The following is a 17573-nucleotide window of genomic DNA, read 5'->3' as shown; positions in this document are numbered from 1 at the left end:
CAGCAGTAGGCTACTACTATTACTGTGGACAAATTGTCAAATTATTTTGATGATAAAATTCCATGCTTCGACTGGTATTGAACCCGCGTCCCTCTGTTTACCAAGCGAGCGCTTTGACCATTAATTACATTACAACATCAAGTATGTGAATATGGAAACGGCCTAAATAACCAGAGCAGATGGTTCTCAGGTGTGGTCTTCTGAAGCAAAGGCCGTGGTTCAAACCCCTGTGAGGGCTTTAAAACACATGCTTTCCAAAGCTACGAATGAAAGCATTTGTGGACAATGGACATTGAAACAGGCTAAAGGCGCAAACGACCTACTGTCCGTAGTCCTTCTGAACATGCTTTCCAAAGCTACGAATGAAAGCATTTGTGGACAATGGACATTGAAACAGGCTAAAGGCGCAAACGACCTACTGTCCGTAGTGTTAGGAAGTAATCAAATAATTTTGAATTCTAACATGATAACCTTGAAATATTTGAACTACCTACACGTGATTCTAATATTATCATCTCTTTAATCAATGATGCGGACTGCAAAATTTTTATGTCCCTCTGTCTCTTATATCACGAAAAGTCTTTTTTTTTTCAAGAGTTTTGATAGAGGGAACTGTTCCTCTATCTCTTATAATTATCACGAAAAGTCTTTTTTTTTCAAGAGTTTTGATAGAGGGAACTGTAACTGCTAAGGTCTTATTGTCCCGGAAGTGAAGAAAGAAGGAAGAAAGGATAGGAGAAATAGAAAGCCAGCTGTTCCGAGAACGAAACGGCTTTTCGCTCTCGAAACGGCTTCAACTGTAAATCTCGAAAGCAAAGTTCAGGGAGCACTCAGCCTTGTTAGGACAATTGATTAGCTCTTTAATCGAAAAGCAACCAGTGACAGCATTACCAGTGTAAAAAGTAAAAAGATTGATGATGATTCATGTATGAGATTTGATGATGATTAATAGTCAAGTAATTGCTTAGTAATGCTGTTCTTTTTTTAATTATGTTGATAACTGAACATTTTGAATACAATAAATTTAATGGTAGGTATCAACAAATCCCATTTTTTGCTTGTATAATAAAAGCCCTTGAAGTGTTCTTTTAGTACAACACATTTACGTATTTATTTACGTGATCTACCTAAAGAGACTTGTCGAAAAATCAATTTTGTAATTTTTTTGTAATTTGTAATAATGGCTTTTTATTTTTAACATTGTAGTTTTATAATAGTTGTACAAGTAGGTAAGTAATCAAATAATGTTGAATTCTAACATGATAACCTTGAAATATTTGAACTACCTACACGTGATTCTAATATTATCATCTCTTCAATCAATGATGCGGACTGCAAAATTTTCATGTCCCTCTGTCTCTTATATCACGAAAAGTCTTTTTTTTTTCAAGAGTTTTGATAGAGGGAACTGTCCCTCTATCTCTTATAATTATCACGAAAAGTCTTTTTTTTTTCAAGAGCTTTGATAGAGGGAACTGTAACTGCTAAGGTCTTATTGTCCCGGAAGTGAAGAAAGAAGGAAGAGAGGATAGGAGAAATAGAAAGCCAGCTGTTCCGAGAACGAAACGGCTTTTCGCTCTCGAAACGGCTTCAACTGTAAATCTCGAAAGCAAAGTTAAGGGAGCACTCAGCCTTGTTAGGACAATTGATTAGCTCTTTAATCGAAAAGCAATCAGTGGCAGCATTACCAGTGTAAAAAGATTGATGATGATTCATGTATGAGATTTGATGATGATTAATAGTCAAGGAATTGCTTAGTAATACTGTTCTTTCTTTATTTATGTTGATAACTGAACATTTTGAATACAATAAATTTAATGGTAGGTATCAACAAATTTTACAGTAGAGACAGTAGAGTTCAGTACTTTCAAATGTCCATCATTAAGGTATTTTAATTGGAAACAAAGAATTAATGACCACAAAAGTTGACCACGGTACCTACCCACAAAAGTTGAAAAAAAAAAGTTCTCTGTTTTACCACAAAGAATGATTTGATTTTGATTGCTAATCTCAGTTAATATTTTTTCTCGTCATCAGGGCTTGGTTTGTGTCCTGATCTTGTCGTATGCTGCTCCCAATTTATTGTTCACCTCATTTTATTTTCTCTTCCCTTTATTGTAAAAAAAATCATGATTTATTACAAATGTGTAAATCATATCTTATCTTATTTTCTCATCATTAGGGCTTGGTTTGTCTCCCGATCTGGTCGTATGCCGATCCCAATTCAATCCTATGGACGATACGGAATCGGTACGTGCCAAAATCTCCATGTTCTGTCACGTCACTCCTGAGAACGTCATCTTTAATCCTGACGTCAAGCCAATCTATAAGGTGAGAATGCTAAGGTATTATTCTTGTCAAACTCTTGACAAATCTGTGTCTTACTTGAGAGCTGAACCCACAGGCTCTCACTTATCAAGCGAGTTCCATTGCTCAACCCGAGTAGTTACCTATGATTTGATGAAGTTTAGGTGGATTTACAGTATCGTAGCGCGCCCTGCTTGTATTGAATCCTGTGTCATAGTCACATGTACTATTTTTTTTTATGAGTGAAATCAAATCCATCTTCTTTGTGCTTTTATTATTTCTACCCCACTAGACTAGTATCTGAAGATTCTAAAGAGTTTTACAGCCAGCCTAGTTTGCTTGGGAGGTAGTGCGTTTGCCTTGTAAGCGCTAGACTGCGGGTTCGATTTCCGCCTGGGCAAACTTCATCCTGAACAAACAAGGTTTGTTTTCGGAACGGCTGGCTTTCTCTAATCCTGTCCTCCTTATCTCTTCGATTTCCGGACAAGGCCTCCATTGTTATAGCCCCCTCTATCAATGATGGGAGTGAATTTTGACTGAGAAAGAACATTCTTATCAGGTACCTACCAATGACGACGTATGGAGAGAACTCAGAGAATGTTGCAATAATAATGGGTTTGGAAATGATGAGATCTATTTACCTACCTTGGGACGTTGTCAGAGTTTTTATAGCACACCCAGAAGTCTATAGAAAATTAGAAGGCGAAATTTCTTTTGACACTTGTGAATAATTCCATTATTTCTACTGCCCATCGTAAAATATGTAACATTAAATTTACATGTTCAAATAGTGTTTTGCTAAATTGACATGGGTATTTTTCTTTTTCCTGAGTGTTAACATATGATATTGTGGGCATCTAGCACCTAATTTCCAGCCATGAAGTACATTTTGGTGACAGGTGGTGTAATGAGTGTTTTGCTAAATTGACATAGGTATTTTTCTTTATTTCCTGAGTGTTAACATATGATATTGTGGGCATCTAGCACCTAATTTCCAGCCATGAAGTACATTTTGGTGACAGGTGGTGTAATGAGTGGTGTTGACAAAGGTAATTATCAGCAATATCAGTTTCAACTCTTCAATTTTATTGTTACGTAATCAGTAGGTACCATTAGTAGGTATTTCCTATTTCGGTGTCAGTGAACAGCCGCCTTTTGTTATTCACCAATTATTGAGGTGAAGTTAGCCATGAGTAATGTGAATGCGCACGAAAAATTTCCCCTCCCGCCCGCCATGCACCCCCTACTTATCGATCACGTGAGAAAGTGAGGTTAGTTTGTACTTTTTGCTTTTTGGCGAACAGCGAACAGGCGAATACCGAATACTCGAACAAGCAAAGCAAAAGCAAACAGAAAGGTGAATTTTCTTTTGGCACCTGTGAATAATTCCATATTTCTATTTCCCACAGTTAAATAACATTAAATCTACATGTTCAGATAGGGTTTTCGTTAAATTGACATTTTCGTTATTTCTTAAGTTTTGACACAACTTAATTTCGAACTGTAGCCTACCATCTAATCTCCAGCCATGAAGTACATTTTGGTGACAGGTGGTGTAATGAGTGGTGTTGGCAAAGGAGATTTTTTTTAATTGACTCTATTTTTCTCACCTTTTACAGGATCGATCGTCTGAACAAGACCGTCACCATTGGTCTCGTGGGCAAGTACACCAAATTCGAGGACTGCTACGCTTCTCTGACCCGCGCCCTAGAGCATGCTTCCTACCATTCTAATCGACACCTCCAGCTCAAATATTTCGACTCCGAACTCCTAAGTATGGACCCGAAGACTGGGAACATGGCCGAGTATCACAAGACCTGGTCCGACTTCTGTAAGGTTGAGTAAGTGTCCAATAGTGATACTGAATTTCACCAATAATTTTTCAGCCCGTCGAAGGCCTGTTAAGTTCCATTTGAAGTTGCCTTAGCAAGCAACTAAAATGTTTATTTAGCCAACCTAGTTAGCTTGGTTGGTAGCGCGTCTGCCTTGTAAGCGCCAGGCCGTGGTTTTGATTCCCGCACGGGGGCTGATTTTATCATGAACGGATAATTTTCGTCAGCATCTGAATCAGCCCTAACGAGGGTGATTGCTTTGGGCTGACATTTGGTTTTGGCTACAAATTTTACGAGTGAATGCCCTTCGCACTCAACCTTTGTTATTTCTTTAGCGAGGGAAAATTCAGGCTTGTCTACTCCCTGTTTAAAGTCCTACCAGCCATAATAAACTGGTCTACTCCCTGATTAACGTCCCCCAGCCAGACAAGAGTGCCCACTGTCAAACCTCTTCTTTTTTAAACCTTTTTTTGAACATTTATTTATTTCTATTTTCCCCAGTGGTATCATAGTACCAGGAGGTTTCGGCAAGCGCGGGCTCGAAGGTAAGATCGCGGCGTGCAAATGGGCGCGGGAGAACAACAAGCCATTCCTCGGCATATGTCTCGGGCTACAGGCAGCGGTCATCGAGTATGGCCGTAGCGTGCTGGGGCTGAAGGATGCAGATACGGAGGAAGAACAACCTCCCGGCCAGACATTGGAACATCCTGTCGTGGTGTATATGCCAGAACACAATCCAGGTTAGTAGAACAATACTTGGTTGAAGACTCGGTGTGAAGGTCCATTCTAACTGTTGGGTCAGTTTGAAATATCTTACAAGTTGTTGTAATAGCGGCGTCAGCTGTAGCCGAACGGTGATGACAGAATAGGCAGAATGAAGAAAAGTATATTTTCTTCATCTGCCATACACACCGGGGTGATGGTCTCTAGCCATGTTTAAATTTGTAAGTTTTAAGAATTAAATGTAAGTTTGACTCCAAGTGAAAATGGCGTTCCTTATTATTATTTTAATTTTCTTATCTTATCCTTTGTTCTTCCTAGCCTTTTCCTATTGAAGTATCCTATTTAAGTATTTTCTGTTAAGACATCCATTATCAGATCGAATAGATATGGACTTAGGGCAGATCCTTGGTGCAGACCCACTTGCACAGGCTCACACTGCTTATCTTTGTTGTCGCTCTCTCATACATGTCTCTCACTATCCTCATTTTCTGTTAAGACATCCATTGTCAGATCGAATAGATATGGACTTAGGGCAGATCCTTGGTGCAGAGTGCAGACCCACTTGCACAGGCCCACACTGCTTCTTATCTTTGTTGTCGCTCTCTCATACATGTCTCTCACTATCCTCACATAACTTCTCAGGTGTTCCCTTCTCTCTCAAACATCTCCATATCTCTTCACGTGGCACTCGATCGTAAGCTTCTTCTTTCCTTTCCATCTGGTTTCTTGTACGCACAATATCTGTATCTTTCTTCTGGACATAAGGTCTGCTACTTCTCTTCCTCTACCGGTCAGGGATCCAACATTCAGCGTTCCAACTCTCAGGCTCACCTTGGCTAACTTCTTTAGCCGAGCCCGCCTATGGGCTACTCGGTAGGTGTAATTTATAATATCTCGGGAACGGTATGAGGTAGTGACTTGAAATCTGGTATGTAGTCCATAAATGTGACAAGGATGTAATACAAAACTTTTGGTTAAGATAAATGATGCGGTTGGCGGTAATTCGACCGCTTTTTGGCGGCTTTCGACCACTTTTTTGGCGGTTTTCAGCTATACTGGCTAAACGGTTAGCGATATTGTAAAAGTTACAATAGAAAAACACCCAAATAAGCATCTTTCAATAGGATAAGGAAAGTCGTGTGATGTTAACTCGGTAACTTTGTGAAGGTCCATTCTAACTGTTGGGTCAGTTTGAAATATCTTACAACCTTAGATTTGGATTTTTCCCGACTTTTTACGTAGGAATTGACCTTTTATTAATAATATTTTCCCATTTGCAACTGCTCCATTATTGCTCTCGATTTTCAGGTAACATGGGCGGCACGATGCGACTTGGCAAGCACGAAACTCACTTTAAACCCGAGCACAAATCCAAGCTGAAACTCCTCTACGGTAACAAAGACAAGATTGAGGAGAGACATCGACACCGGTATGAAGTTAACAAGAAGTATGTGCCAGACTATGAGAAACATGGCTTTCTATTCACTGGTAAGTTTCAAATTTGTCGAAGCATTCCGTCAGTTTCAATTCAGAGTGGGAGTTGACAATTTCTGTTGTGTACATGTGGCTCCTTTGATGGAGTCAAAAAATGAATTCAAAACCAAACCCACACAGGCTACTGTACGAGAGTTGAGAGGTGAGTGTCATGATTATTATCTGGGCATGTTAAATTTTTGTTATTGGTGGTGTTTTTATTAATATTATTACTTATTTTTTTTGACCCCCTTAAAAAATTCTTTTGAAACATGAGGCTATTGTGGACACAATAGGTACATGAAGTAAGTTGAGTTTGATGATGTAGAGTTGAAAAAAAAAAAAGTATAAATAAATGAGAACTCAGGTTTTTTCTGACTAGGTAGTTGACGCAGTAAAAATTTGAAGTGTGAGTAACAAAGAACTAACACATAGCAGTGAGAGAAGAAGGATTTGATTAGAGAGGTACTTTAGGGGACTGCTATTGTGGACACATGAAGTAAGTTGAGTTTGATGATATAGAGTTGAAAAAAAAAAGTATAAATAAATAAGAACTCAGGTTTTTTCTGACTAGGTAGTGACACAGTAAAAATTTGAAGTGTGAGTAACAAAGAACTAACACATAGCAGTGAGAGAAGAAGGATTTGATTAGAGAGGTACTTTAGGGGACTACTTTCAAGGACAATGGAATAAGAAATTGGGAACAAACAACATTATAAAGTCAAAAACAAATGTGAACAATGGCTACACATTATGTTGGTGAGTTTCAAAGAAATATCAAATGTCTTAATAATAAAAATCAATAGGTCTCCTGCGTTTATGAGAAAGATGGCTTTCTATTCACTGGTACTTAAGTTTCGTCTAACTTGGTCCAAATTGTAAAGCGATAGTTTTAGGCCAGCCACTCACTATCAAAGGTACACCTGATTAGGTCCGCCTGACTGTGTATGTGCTTATCAGGTAGACCTGACAGACGGACCTTTTCAGCCGTAACCGTCAGGTCTACATGATAGTGTGTGTGCTCTTCAGGTAGACCTGACAGACGGGCCTGATCAGGTGGTCGTACACCTTTTTTTTTCCTTTCAAAGAGGGTCTCTTTAATTCATTAGATTTTTTAAAGAGGCTCAATACACCTTTTTCTGCCTTTCAAAGAAGTTCCCTTTGATTCCGACTTCGATTTTTTTTTTGTGTTTTTTCATTAATTAAATTTAAAAATGTTCTTTTTCCTCCTAGCCTTTTCCTATTCGAATAAAGTCTGCGTTTCTTGTCAGTCCCTTATTAAAATTTTTATCAAAAGTTAATGGTTTTATCCCTTTCTTTCCAGGGGTGGATGAGAAAGAGGTCCGCATGGAGATAGCCGAGCTCAGGGATCATCCGTACTATGTGGCCGTACAATTCCATCCCGAGTATCTGAGCCGGCCCCTGCGGCCTTCACCGCCGTTCCTCGGCCTCATATTGGCCGCCGCTGGCAAACTAGACGCGTACATTGAGAAGGAATGCCGCCAGGTCACGGAAACTGACGACGACGATTCGGGTAAGATCGAGTTTTAAATTTTGGAAGCAGATGGCTTTCTATTCACTGGTAAGTTTCAGACAGCCTAGTTAGCTTGGTTGGTAAGCGCTAGGCCGCGAGTTCGATTCCCGCCCGGGGTGGATTTTAACTCCTCTACGGTAACAGAGACAAGATTGAAGAGAGACATCGACACCGGTATGAAGTTAACAAGAAGTATGTGCCAGACTATGAGAAACATGGCTTTCTATTCACTGGTAAGTTTCAAACAGCCTAGTTAGCTTGGTTGGTAAGCGCTAGGCCGCTAGTTCGATTCCCGCCCGAGGTGGATTTTAACTCCTCTACGGTAACAGAGACAAGATTGAAGAGAGACATCGACACCGGTATGAAGTTAACAAGAAGTATGTGCCAGCGTCAAGTTTTCCACATTATTCACAACTCCACTCTTTCCATCCTGTGCTGGAACTCTATACTTCTCCACAACACTCGCATAGAAGTCCAAACTATTGTACAGGTTATGTACGTTGAAGATCTTGATCTCCTGCGTGACTAATGAGACTTTGGTAATTATGTTTAGTGCATGATTATTCTCCAAATCTTAGTAGTTAGGTACCTATTTCCTATATGAATAAGAAATCACTGTCTTGTACAGATCAGATGGTAACAGAAAGTAAAACTTTGATGAGATAATGCCTCACCCTAGAATGTTCAATCTTTGATCAAAATATCAATCTAGTGTAGTGAGCAACATCATTCTAAGCTTACTGTCTGGATGAGATCATATTTTGGTGCTTTGCCAACTCTATTAGGAAGTAATCAAACAATGTTGAATTCTAACATGATAACCTTGAAATATTTGAACTACACGTGATTCTAATGTTATCATCTCTTCAATCAATGAAGCGGACTGCAAAGTTTCTATGTCTCTCTATCTCTTATAATCTTATATCACGAAAAGTATTTTTTTTATTTTTTATTTTTTTTTTTTTTTTCAAGAGTTTTGACAGAGGGAAGAATGATGCGGTTGGCGGTAATTCGACCACTTTTTTGGCGGTTTTCAGCTATACTGACTAAACGGTTAGCGATATTGTAAAAGTTACAATAGAAAAACACCCAAATAAGCATCTTTCAATAGGATAAGGAAAGTCGTGTGATGTTCACACCAGATTTTTTTTAAATAGAATACCCCCGTTTATTTCACTAGAAATATGAAAAATGAGCGGCCCAATCTACTACAAGTTATAACAATCTTGTAAAAATATTTTATTGATATAAATAATAAAATAACAAAAGTATACTTGGTAATAATATACATACAATAATAAATAGGTGGCACAGAGTCAGGCCTTATCAGACCTGCCGCGTTTCGGGAGTGGTAATATCATCCTGATAAACTGAGGGCCTTGCGTGGAGTTGGGTGGCAGAGAACGCCTGAGGTTACAGATTAGCTCGGTCTCCTGTGATATCGACCAAATATTCAAATAATCAATTCGCTAAGGGCTGGAATCGAACCCGCGACCTAGCGCTTACAAGGCAGCTACTCTTAAAGCGAACTAGGCTTGCTGTTCAGCTCTAGTATTGATCAAAAAGGAATCTTCAATTCTGTTAAGCATACTCAAATGCTTGTCACAAATATTGTTCCCCAATTATTACACCTAGATAAATTTTATGACATGACTTGGACTCGAACCACCAACCTCCAGATCCGAAGTCCAACGCGTTAACCACTACACCACTGAGGTTGCAGATTAGCTCAGAATCGAACCCGCGACCTAGCGCTTACAAGGCAGGCTGCTCTAGTATTGATCAAAGAACACATGTACACTGTTCAGATTATAATAAAACAAATGGAACTCGTTGCAATACAACTGAGACGTCTTCAGTGTCAAGTTTTCCACATTATTCACAACTCCACTCTTCCCATCCTGTGCTGGAACTCTATACTTCTCCACAACACTCGCATAGAAGTCCAAACTATTGTACAGGTTATGTACGTTGAAGATCTTGATCAAATAGGATAGTCCCAAAATGAACCCATCATCAGTAAAGTTCAAAATCTCTTGCGAACTAATTGCGAACGTGTTAGACTTGATCTTGTTGACTTTCTCCTTGATTTTGATGATATACTGGACGTAGTGATAGATCAGAGACGGAATGAGAATGTAGAAGTGTTTGATATTTGTGTTGGAAAGCAGAGGTTTGAACACATTGATGACGCGAACGTGTTAGACTTGATCTTGTTGACTTTCTCCTTGATTTTGATGATATATTGGACGTAGTGATAGATCAGAGACGGAATGAGAATGTAGAAGTGTTTGATATTTGTGTTGGAAAGCAGAGGTTTGAACACATTGATGATAAGTTTGAAATAGTCCGTCGAGTCGTGAAGGTTGTTGATTGATTTCTTGAGAACCGTGTCCAGGTTTTTCAAGCACTCCCGTGTGTTGTCTGATAGTTTGTTTGGTTTGGCCTCGGTGGCCTCGCTGTTATCGGTGGGTGTGAGGAATTTGGCCTCGATATCATCTACCGAGTCCAAGTTGGGAATGAACTGAACCGAGTTGGCGCAATAGTGAAGACTTCCTGAAAGCAAATGTAGACACTGACAAACGGAATGAAGAGAAAATGCCTTGGCGTGACAATAGATGCAGTCAACCTGGTTATAAAGATAGCGTGGTGTATTTTGTACGCGATATTTGCGCGAATTTCACTCGTTACAAAGATCTGTCAAAACACGAGGTTGGAACACACGTCATATCGTATGTACCGAGCTTAGAGTAGGTACTTACACTAATCTAAGGCATTATCGGTGGGTGTGAGGAATTTGGCCTCGATATCATCTACCGAGTCCAAGTTGGGAACGAACTGAACCGAGTTGGCGCAATAGTGAAGACTTCCTGAAATCAGCAAATGTAGACACTGACAAACGGAATGAAGAGAAAATGCCTTGGCGTGACAATAGATGCAGTCAACCTGGTTATAAAGATAGCGTGAACGTGACATTTAAAACTTCAATGGTTTTCACTAAATGGTGAGAGATAATATTGGACCAAGAAAGAGAGAAAAAAAATCCCAATATTTTAAACTTTAATGTTCTTCAACTCTTCATATTGTAACATTACAAAGATCTGTCAAAACACGAGGTTGGAACACACGTCATATCGTATGTACCGAGCTTAGAGTAGGTACTTACACTAATCTAAGGCTTTGGAAGCACAGATTAAGCCTAGGTTAAGATTCCAATATTGTAAAAAAAGGAAATAAATAAATTTAAATTGAATCCCTCTACGGCCGTCCCTCTGAAAAAGATTGAATTTCAACGAATTTGATCAACACTTTTATCACCTAAAAATGGTCCGTTTTAGCCAAAATTTACCTTTGTATAGCGCAAAAGCCGTACATTTTCTGAGCTTCGGCCCATAGAGATATTCGATCTACAACCTAAAAGGAACCTTTTTCCAAAATTTCAGAAAATTTGACAATTTTTTTTTTGCAAATTGAATAAAAAAAAAAAAAAAAAAAAAAAGCGGACAATTTTACACCTGCGTCATTTACTTACACTAATCTAAGGCCAGCCACTCACTATCAGGTAGACCTGATTAGATCCGCCTGCCAGGTCTACCTGATACTTGATGAGTTCACACACGATCAGGTAGACCTGACAGATACGGCAGAAAAGGTCCGTCTGTCAGGTGTACTTGTCAGGTCTACCTGTTAATGAGTGGCTGGCATATTATTACGCTCTTGGAATAATTATTATTACACTAATCTTACCTGACCGAATCATTCGTATGAGGCCGATCGCGTTTCCAACCTGAGTGATCACCACACGGAATCGCTCCAAATAATTAAGATGTCCATTCTCATCGGTCGTGTCCGGTTCTTCTTGAATCGTTTTTACCGATTTCAGCAACTTCTCCGCTCGATCGAACGGATACTTTTGATTGAACTTGATCTTATTGTCGCGATAGAATTTGATTTCCTTGATCAGTTTGGATTTGATGTTCTCGTTGTACAGATACTTGATGAGGAATTTTAGCTTCTTGCAGAGGTACTGGTAGATGTAGTTGATCAGCGTGTTGATGATCCCTGAGAAAAGACAGAGATGATCAGACTGACGACAAATGGAGACGACATGCACTCACGCAGATCTCCTTGCGGCAAATGAGAGGGCAATCTACGTCTCAAATTACTGGGGAAGAAAGATTTGGATCAGACTGGCGACAAATGGAGACGACATGCACTCACGCAGATCTCCTTGCGGCAAATGAGAGGGCAATCTACGTCTCAAACTTCTGGGGACACAATGGAAGGGAACCTTTACTGTTGAGTTTTTATTTTGTCCTGGGTGGGAACAAGACTCGAGACCTCAAGCTTACAATGCAGGTGTCCTACTCTCAAGCCTAATAGCTGGGCTGAAAAGGAAGAAAAACTCATGATTAATTTTCAAATCCGGTTTGCCTTTGGTCTTATCGGCTCCATTAAATAAAGAGAAAATAGCTCTATTCGAAATTTACCTGTTTTACTGGCGTATATTACGTGATACTTGTATCTCATGAAGTAAGGGTTGTTATTCGGCTCCATTAAATAAAGAGAAAATAGCTCTATTCGAAATTTACCTGTTTTACTGGCGTATATTACGTGATACTTGTATCTCATGAAGGGTTATATTCTTGTTCTTATCACCAAATAGATTAATTATCGTACAAATTCCAACATTATAACTGAACACGACAAATGGAGACGACTTGCACTCACGCAGATCTCCTTGCGGCAAATGAGAGGGCAATCCACGTCTCAAATTACTGGGGAAGAAAGATTTGATGAGAAAGAAGAGGACACGGAAAGTAAGTAAGTTAATAAATAGGCATTCCAACATTATAACTGAACTGATACTGATAACTGATAGGAAAATGGAAAATAATAGCGAAGACAACCACCAAGCACCAACCACCAGACCACCACTGATAAAAAAAATCTGGTGTGAACATCACACGACTTTCCTTATCCTATTGAATGATGCTTGTTTTTATGTTCTATATTAACTTTTACAATGACACGGAAAGTAAGTAAGTTAATAAATAGGCACCAACACACATCAAGGCAAACGTTTACCAGGGAGACCACTGGATCAACGAGATGAAGAGACTGTGCAACAGATGGGGGCTGAACGACTGGGAGGAGTTGACACAACATGGAGTTCTTTGCCAACTGAACTGATACTGATAACTGATAGGAAAATAATTAATAATAGCGATAGCGAAGACAACCACCAACCACCACTGATAAAAAAAAAGTTGGAAAATTTTGAAAAAATGGCAATGAGAAGCTAGCGATCAACTTGTGCAACTTTTCAAAAGTCCCCGTAGTTGCTGAAAATGCGCATTCCCAGGGGTTCTCAAAATTTAACTCCAAGTAAACCACGCGGACGGGATGGTATAGAAATTGATATTTGGCCCCAAATTAAAGGACTAGTAGGTTTCTAGGTACCTGTATCCGTATATTACCATTTAAATTCCATTAAAATAACATTTAAATTCCATTAAAAGTTGTTCTTTTCATATCTTGAAAATCGTTTTGCTCCATTTAAGTGCGTGAAATCGTGAACACAAGCCGCCAAGGCTCGTTACGGGAAAATTTTGAAAAAATGGCAATGAGAAGATAGCGATCAACTTGTGCAACTTTTCAAAAGTCCCCGTAGTTGCTGAAAATGCGCATTCCCAGGGGCTCTCAAAATTTAACTCCAAGTAAACCACGCGGACGGGATGGTATAGAAATTGATATTTGGCCCCAAATTAAAGGACTAGTAGATTTCTAGGTACCTGTATCCGTATATTACCATTTAAATTCCATTAAAATAACATTTTCAAAGTTGTTCTTTTCATATCTTGAAAATCGTTTTGCTCCATTTAAGTGCGTGAAATCGTGAACACAAGCCGCCAAGGCTCGTTACGGGGCTCCATTTTCTCCGAAGTCCCCCGAGCACAGCCGAACAAAACATGCCCAAAAATTTCCAATACAAACAACACAAACACAAAAGTCAAATATGTCCCTGAAGTTACAAACGTTGGTAGAAAAAAATCCAAAAATTATACAGGGTACGACAAAATCCCGACAATTTCATTGGTAGAAGTTACCAACGAAAAGGTACAAAAGTCAATGATGAGGGAAAAAATATACAAAAAAATCCCACATTTTATTAAATCCCACATGAATCCGGAGCATTTTTCAAAAGAAACGAAAAAAAAAAATTCTTCGTGTTTCATGACTCTGTTGGTAGCTTTCAAATATCACCGCAAGAAAGCACTGTATGGAGAGTTTCAAGTGGCCTTTTTACTTTTTTTGCTTATTATTTATTAATAGGTATTTCGCGAACTTTCATTCACACTGGAGCTTAGAGGAATTTCGTCCAAATGTGACATACATGGCTAGAAAGCTCGTTTTCTCAGCTTCCAACACACATCAAGGCAAACGTTTACCAGAGAGACCACTGGATCAACGAGATGAAGAGACTGTGCAACAGATGGGGGCTGAACGACTGGGAGGAGTTGACACAACATGGAGTTCTTTGGAGGCAAGCAGTCTGATCGGCACGGGATTCACATATCCCTCATAGGCCATCGGAGTGGGTGAGTATTATTGTAAGCGGTAGGTCGCGGGTTCGATTCCCGTCCGGGGCGGATTTTATCCTAAACAGATCAGGTTTGATCTCGGAACGGCTGGTTTTCTCCTATCCTGTCTACCTTCTCTCTTCGTTTTCGGGACGATAAGACCTTAGCAGTTACAGTTCCCCCTGTTAAACCTGTTAAAATAATATCCTATTCCGTCCTATCTCACAGGGTACACTCACCTATTCCATAGATCCGGATATTGTTTGCAATATGTGCTATTGTGATGGTGTTCAAGAATTTACTGTTGCTCTTGTTCTCAATGAATATTTGATTGTTGATGTTATAGTTGTAGTTGTTGATGAAGCTGTTGATATTTCTTATGAGAAACAGAATATCGATCCCATTGTCCAATGTTTTACTGGGTAGATTGTTTTGTATCACATTCAACTGGAACTTGTACTTGGCAATGTTTCTCATTTCATTGTAGGTTTTATAATTATGCAACGCAATGGTGGTGAGATCATAGAACGTTTTGTCCAGGTAATTCTCGATTTTGTACTTGATGTCCAAGTATTCATTGAGTATCAGGAATAGTTCTGGATTCAGAAGGAACTCATGATTCAAATTGTTTTCTACTTTATCAAGTGTCAGTTTTTCCACTTGTAAATGTAGATGGGAATGCAGACGTAGATCAGTCTCTATGTTTGTACAGAGGGGAGTTATGATGTTGTTCTGAATCTCGTTCAAGTAGACATCTTTCTCACTGGGGTTGATATCACACACATCATTAATTATATTGGAAATGTATTTAATGTACAAATGATTTGTTGTGTTGTTTCTAATGTAGATGTTTATCAAGTTCTTATGGAAGTATAGAAATGACAGATTGCAATTATCTCCTATGATGTTCTCCAAGTTATAGATCATACTCAAATGATTCACACTTTTGTACAGGTTGTTGAAATCATCTTCTTTGATCAGGCTTTTATTCATGAATGCAAAACTATGTTTAATGATGAGCAGTCTATCATTGCTACAAGAGCCTTTTAATAGTTTCTCTACTAGAACCAGAGAGGTTAGAAGTTCAACATTTTTACTAGCATTCACATTCTTTTTAATATTACTCAACAGGGACAGGCTTTGGTATTGTTGAAAACTAATGATTTTGTTGAATATTTCACAAATGTGAATGAAGTTATTTTGAAACGAGAGTTCAATGAATTTCAAGGATTTAGCTAATTTACAAATGTACATAACATTATTTTTCACAATAGGTTTGTTCAATGTGTAGTACAAGTTAGTTATATTAATTAGAATTCGTTTGATTTTTCCACTTAGTGTGATTCCATCCTGTAGTATACTGACAATTTGCTTGATCTCATTCAGCCTCATGTAACTTATATCTTTCTTGATCAGGTGATCAAATTTGACAATCCAACTAAGCACATAGATGTAGTAAATGTTTACTTCTTTATATAGATTTTCATGTGATTGCAAAATATAATTATCTCGGATTGAACTGATTGTCTGGACAGATTTCTTGTCTATAATACTATTGATGTTGATGTTAACATGCCGTTGAAAGAATACATCAGGGAACCATACAATATTGCAATATATTGTAATAGAAGTATACTTCTTGAAGCATTCCCATACTTGACGGAATAATTTCTTGTCATTCATACCATTAGTATTAATATGGAAAGCATACAACATACAGATTTTGATAAAATGGAGGCACTTGTGGTAAGTTAGTACACTCAGCTGCTTATTCTCAAACTTGGTAATATTGAGCTTGATATAGTTCAACATACTTGCAGAGAGTTTTGCATTGGTTTTCATTTCATTGCACTTTATATGCATTGCATTTGAAAATATTTTCCCAGACAACAGAACATTTTCAATATCATTCATCATTTTGTGAAGAATTTTTACTTTCTTGCTATCAATATCCAAGGAATTACTTTGTATTTGACAGATGATGGCTTGCTTGTAAATGTTCCAGTGATCAATGAACAGGGCTTGATTGGAAACTATTTCATCCAACGTAGCAAAACTCATAAGTAATTCACTCAAGCATAGGAACATATCATATAAGCAAATGTTGTTATCACCAACACACTTGTTATTCCATTGAAAGTAGTAAATGGAATTCAGTTGCTTCATACATTCATTTAATATTTTGTATGCATATTTTACCAAGTTTAGCAACTCTTGTAATTTCCCCAACATATTACTGATTTGTATTTCTGGGCTAAAGTTTTCTGGTGTATCAGATTCTCCATAATATAGCAGCAAGTTATAATAATTACTTTTCATTTGATTCACAATGAAATTGATTTCATTGTTAAGATGTGTGAAGATTACAATAATCTTATTGTAAATAACATTATCAGTATTTACTAAATTGATAAGATTTTCTTGTTGATATTCACTATCCACATTTTCTTCTTGGTAGAGTAACCTGATTTTCACATAGGTAAACTTGTTGCTATTTGGATATTCAAAATGAGTTCCTTTTAATTGGTCCAATTTGCTTGTGTAGTTGAACAGAAATTTGCCAAATTTTTGAAGTTGGGTTTCTCCCAAAATATTATTGGTAGAGTCCTGCAGACTTTTATCTTCATCCCACATTTTAATTATCCTTAAAAAAAAGGGGAAGAACAAAGATAATAGGTTAGTTTCAAAAGTGTGCATTCACTTAATATTAAGTGCATACCTATTACCTACCCATCATCTCAATGGGCACAGAAAAAAAAAGGGGGAAAAAACAAAGATAATAGGTTAGTTTCAAAAGTGTGCATTCACTTAATATTAAGTGCATACCTATTACCTACCCATCATCTCAATGGGCACAATGGAATGGAACCTTTACTGTTGAGTTTTTATTTTGTCCTGGGTGGGAACAAAACTCGAGACCTCAAGCTTACAATGCAGGTGTCCTACTCTCAAGCCTAATAGCTGGGCTGAAAAGGAAGAAAAACTCATGATTAATTTTTTTCTAAATTTCATTTTTTAGGTCTGAATTTCAATATACAGCAGTGGGAACCATTTGAAGCACAAATCACCCATAAATATTAATTTCCCAATTTTGGTTCTTCCCCTATTGGTGGGAGAACA

General features: G+C 38.2%; 2 protein-coding genes and 1 long non-coding RNA gene across 3 annotated transcripts; 2 read left to right on the top strand and 1 right to left on the bottom strand.

The window, feature by feature from the left end:
• Nucleotides 1-3226: 3226 nt before the first annotated feature.
• LOC113466462 lies at nucleotides 3227-3883 on the top strand. Its single transcript, XR_003390849.1, has 2 exons — nucleotides 3227-3356; nucleotides 3717-3883. It is a non-coding gene; the product is annotated as an uncharacterized LOC113466462 (long non-coding RNA).
• A 41-nt stretch (nucleotides 3884-3924) lies between these two features.
• LOC103506917 (CTP synthase-like) lies at nucleotides 3925-7886 on the top strand (the record flags this gene model as incomplete). Its single annotated transcript, XM_008471342.1, has 4 exons — nucleotides 3925-4148; nucleotides 4641-4879; nucleotides 6171-6350; nucleotides 7660-7886. Coding segments are annotated over 4 exons (870 nt in total), but the record flags the coding sequence as incomplete, so codon positions are not given.
• A 1189-nt stretch (nucleotides 7887-9075) lies between these two features.
• On the bottom strand, nucleotides 9076-17314 carry LOC103506916 (WASH complex subunit 4). Its single transcript, XM_026821905.1, has 5 exons — nucleotides 17291-17314; nucleotides 14693-17097; nucleotides 11617-11931; nucleotides 10077-10425; nucleotides 9076-9912 (listed from the first exon to the last, which is right to left on the bottom strand). Exons 2-5 carry the CDS (start codon nucleotides 17085-17087, stop codon nucleotides 9642-9644), a joined length of 3330 nt encoding a protein of 1109 aa, XP_026677706.1. The 5' UTR covers nucleotides 17088-17097; nucleotides 17291-17314; the 3' UTR covers nucleotides 9076-9641.
• Nucleotides 17315-17573: the final 259 nt, after the last annotated feature.

The sequence above is a fragment of the Diaphorina citri genome, unplaced genomic scaffold, assembly GCF_000475195.1.
Source record: "Diaphorina citri unplaced genomic scaffold, Diaci psyllid genome assembly version 1.1 scaffold274, whole genome shotgun sequence".
Lineage (NCBI taxonomy): Eukaryota > Metazoa > Arthropoda > Insecta > Hemiptera > Psyllidae > Diaphorina > Diaphorina citri.
The sequence above is the reverse complement of the archived record's forward strand: the minus strand, read 5'-3'. Positions and strand labels throughout refer to the sequence as shown.

Excerpts from the sequence above, each read along its gene's own strand:
- LOC103506916 (XM_026821905.1), bottom strand. The coding sequence starts at position 17,087 with ATGTGGGATGAAGATAAAAGTCTGCAGGACTCTACCAATAATATTTTG. Across the intron at positions 10,426-11,616 it reads CATACGAATGATTCGGTCAG|GAAGTCTTCACTATTGCGCC; the intron begins GTAAGATTAGTG and ends ATTTGCTTTCAG. Across the intron at positions 9,913-10,076 it reads GAGAAAGTCAACAAGATCAA|TTCGCAAGAGATTTTGAACT; the intron begins GTCTAACACGTT and ends GTTCGCAATTAG.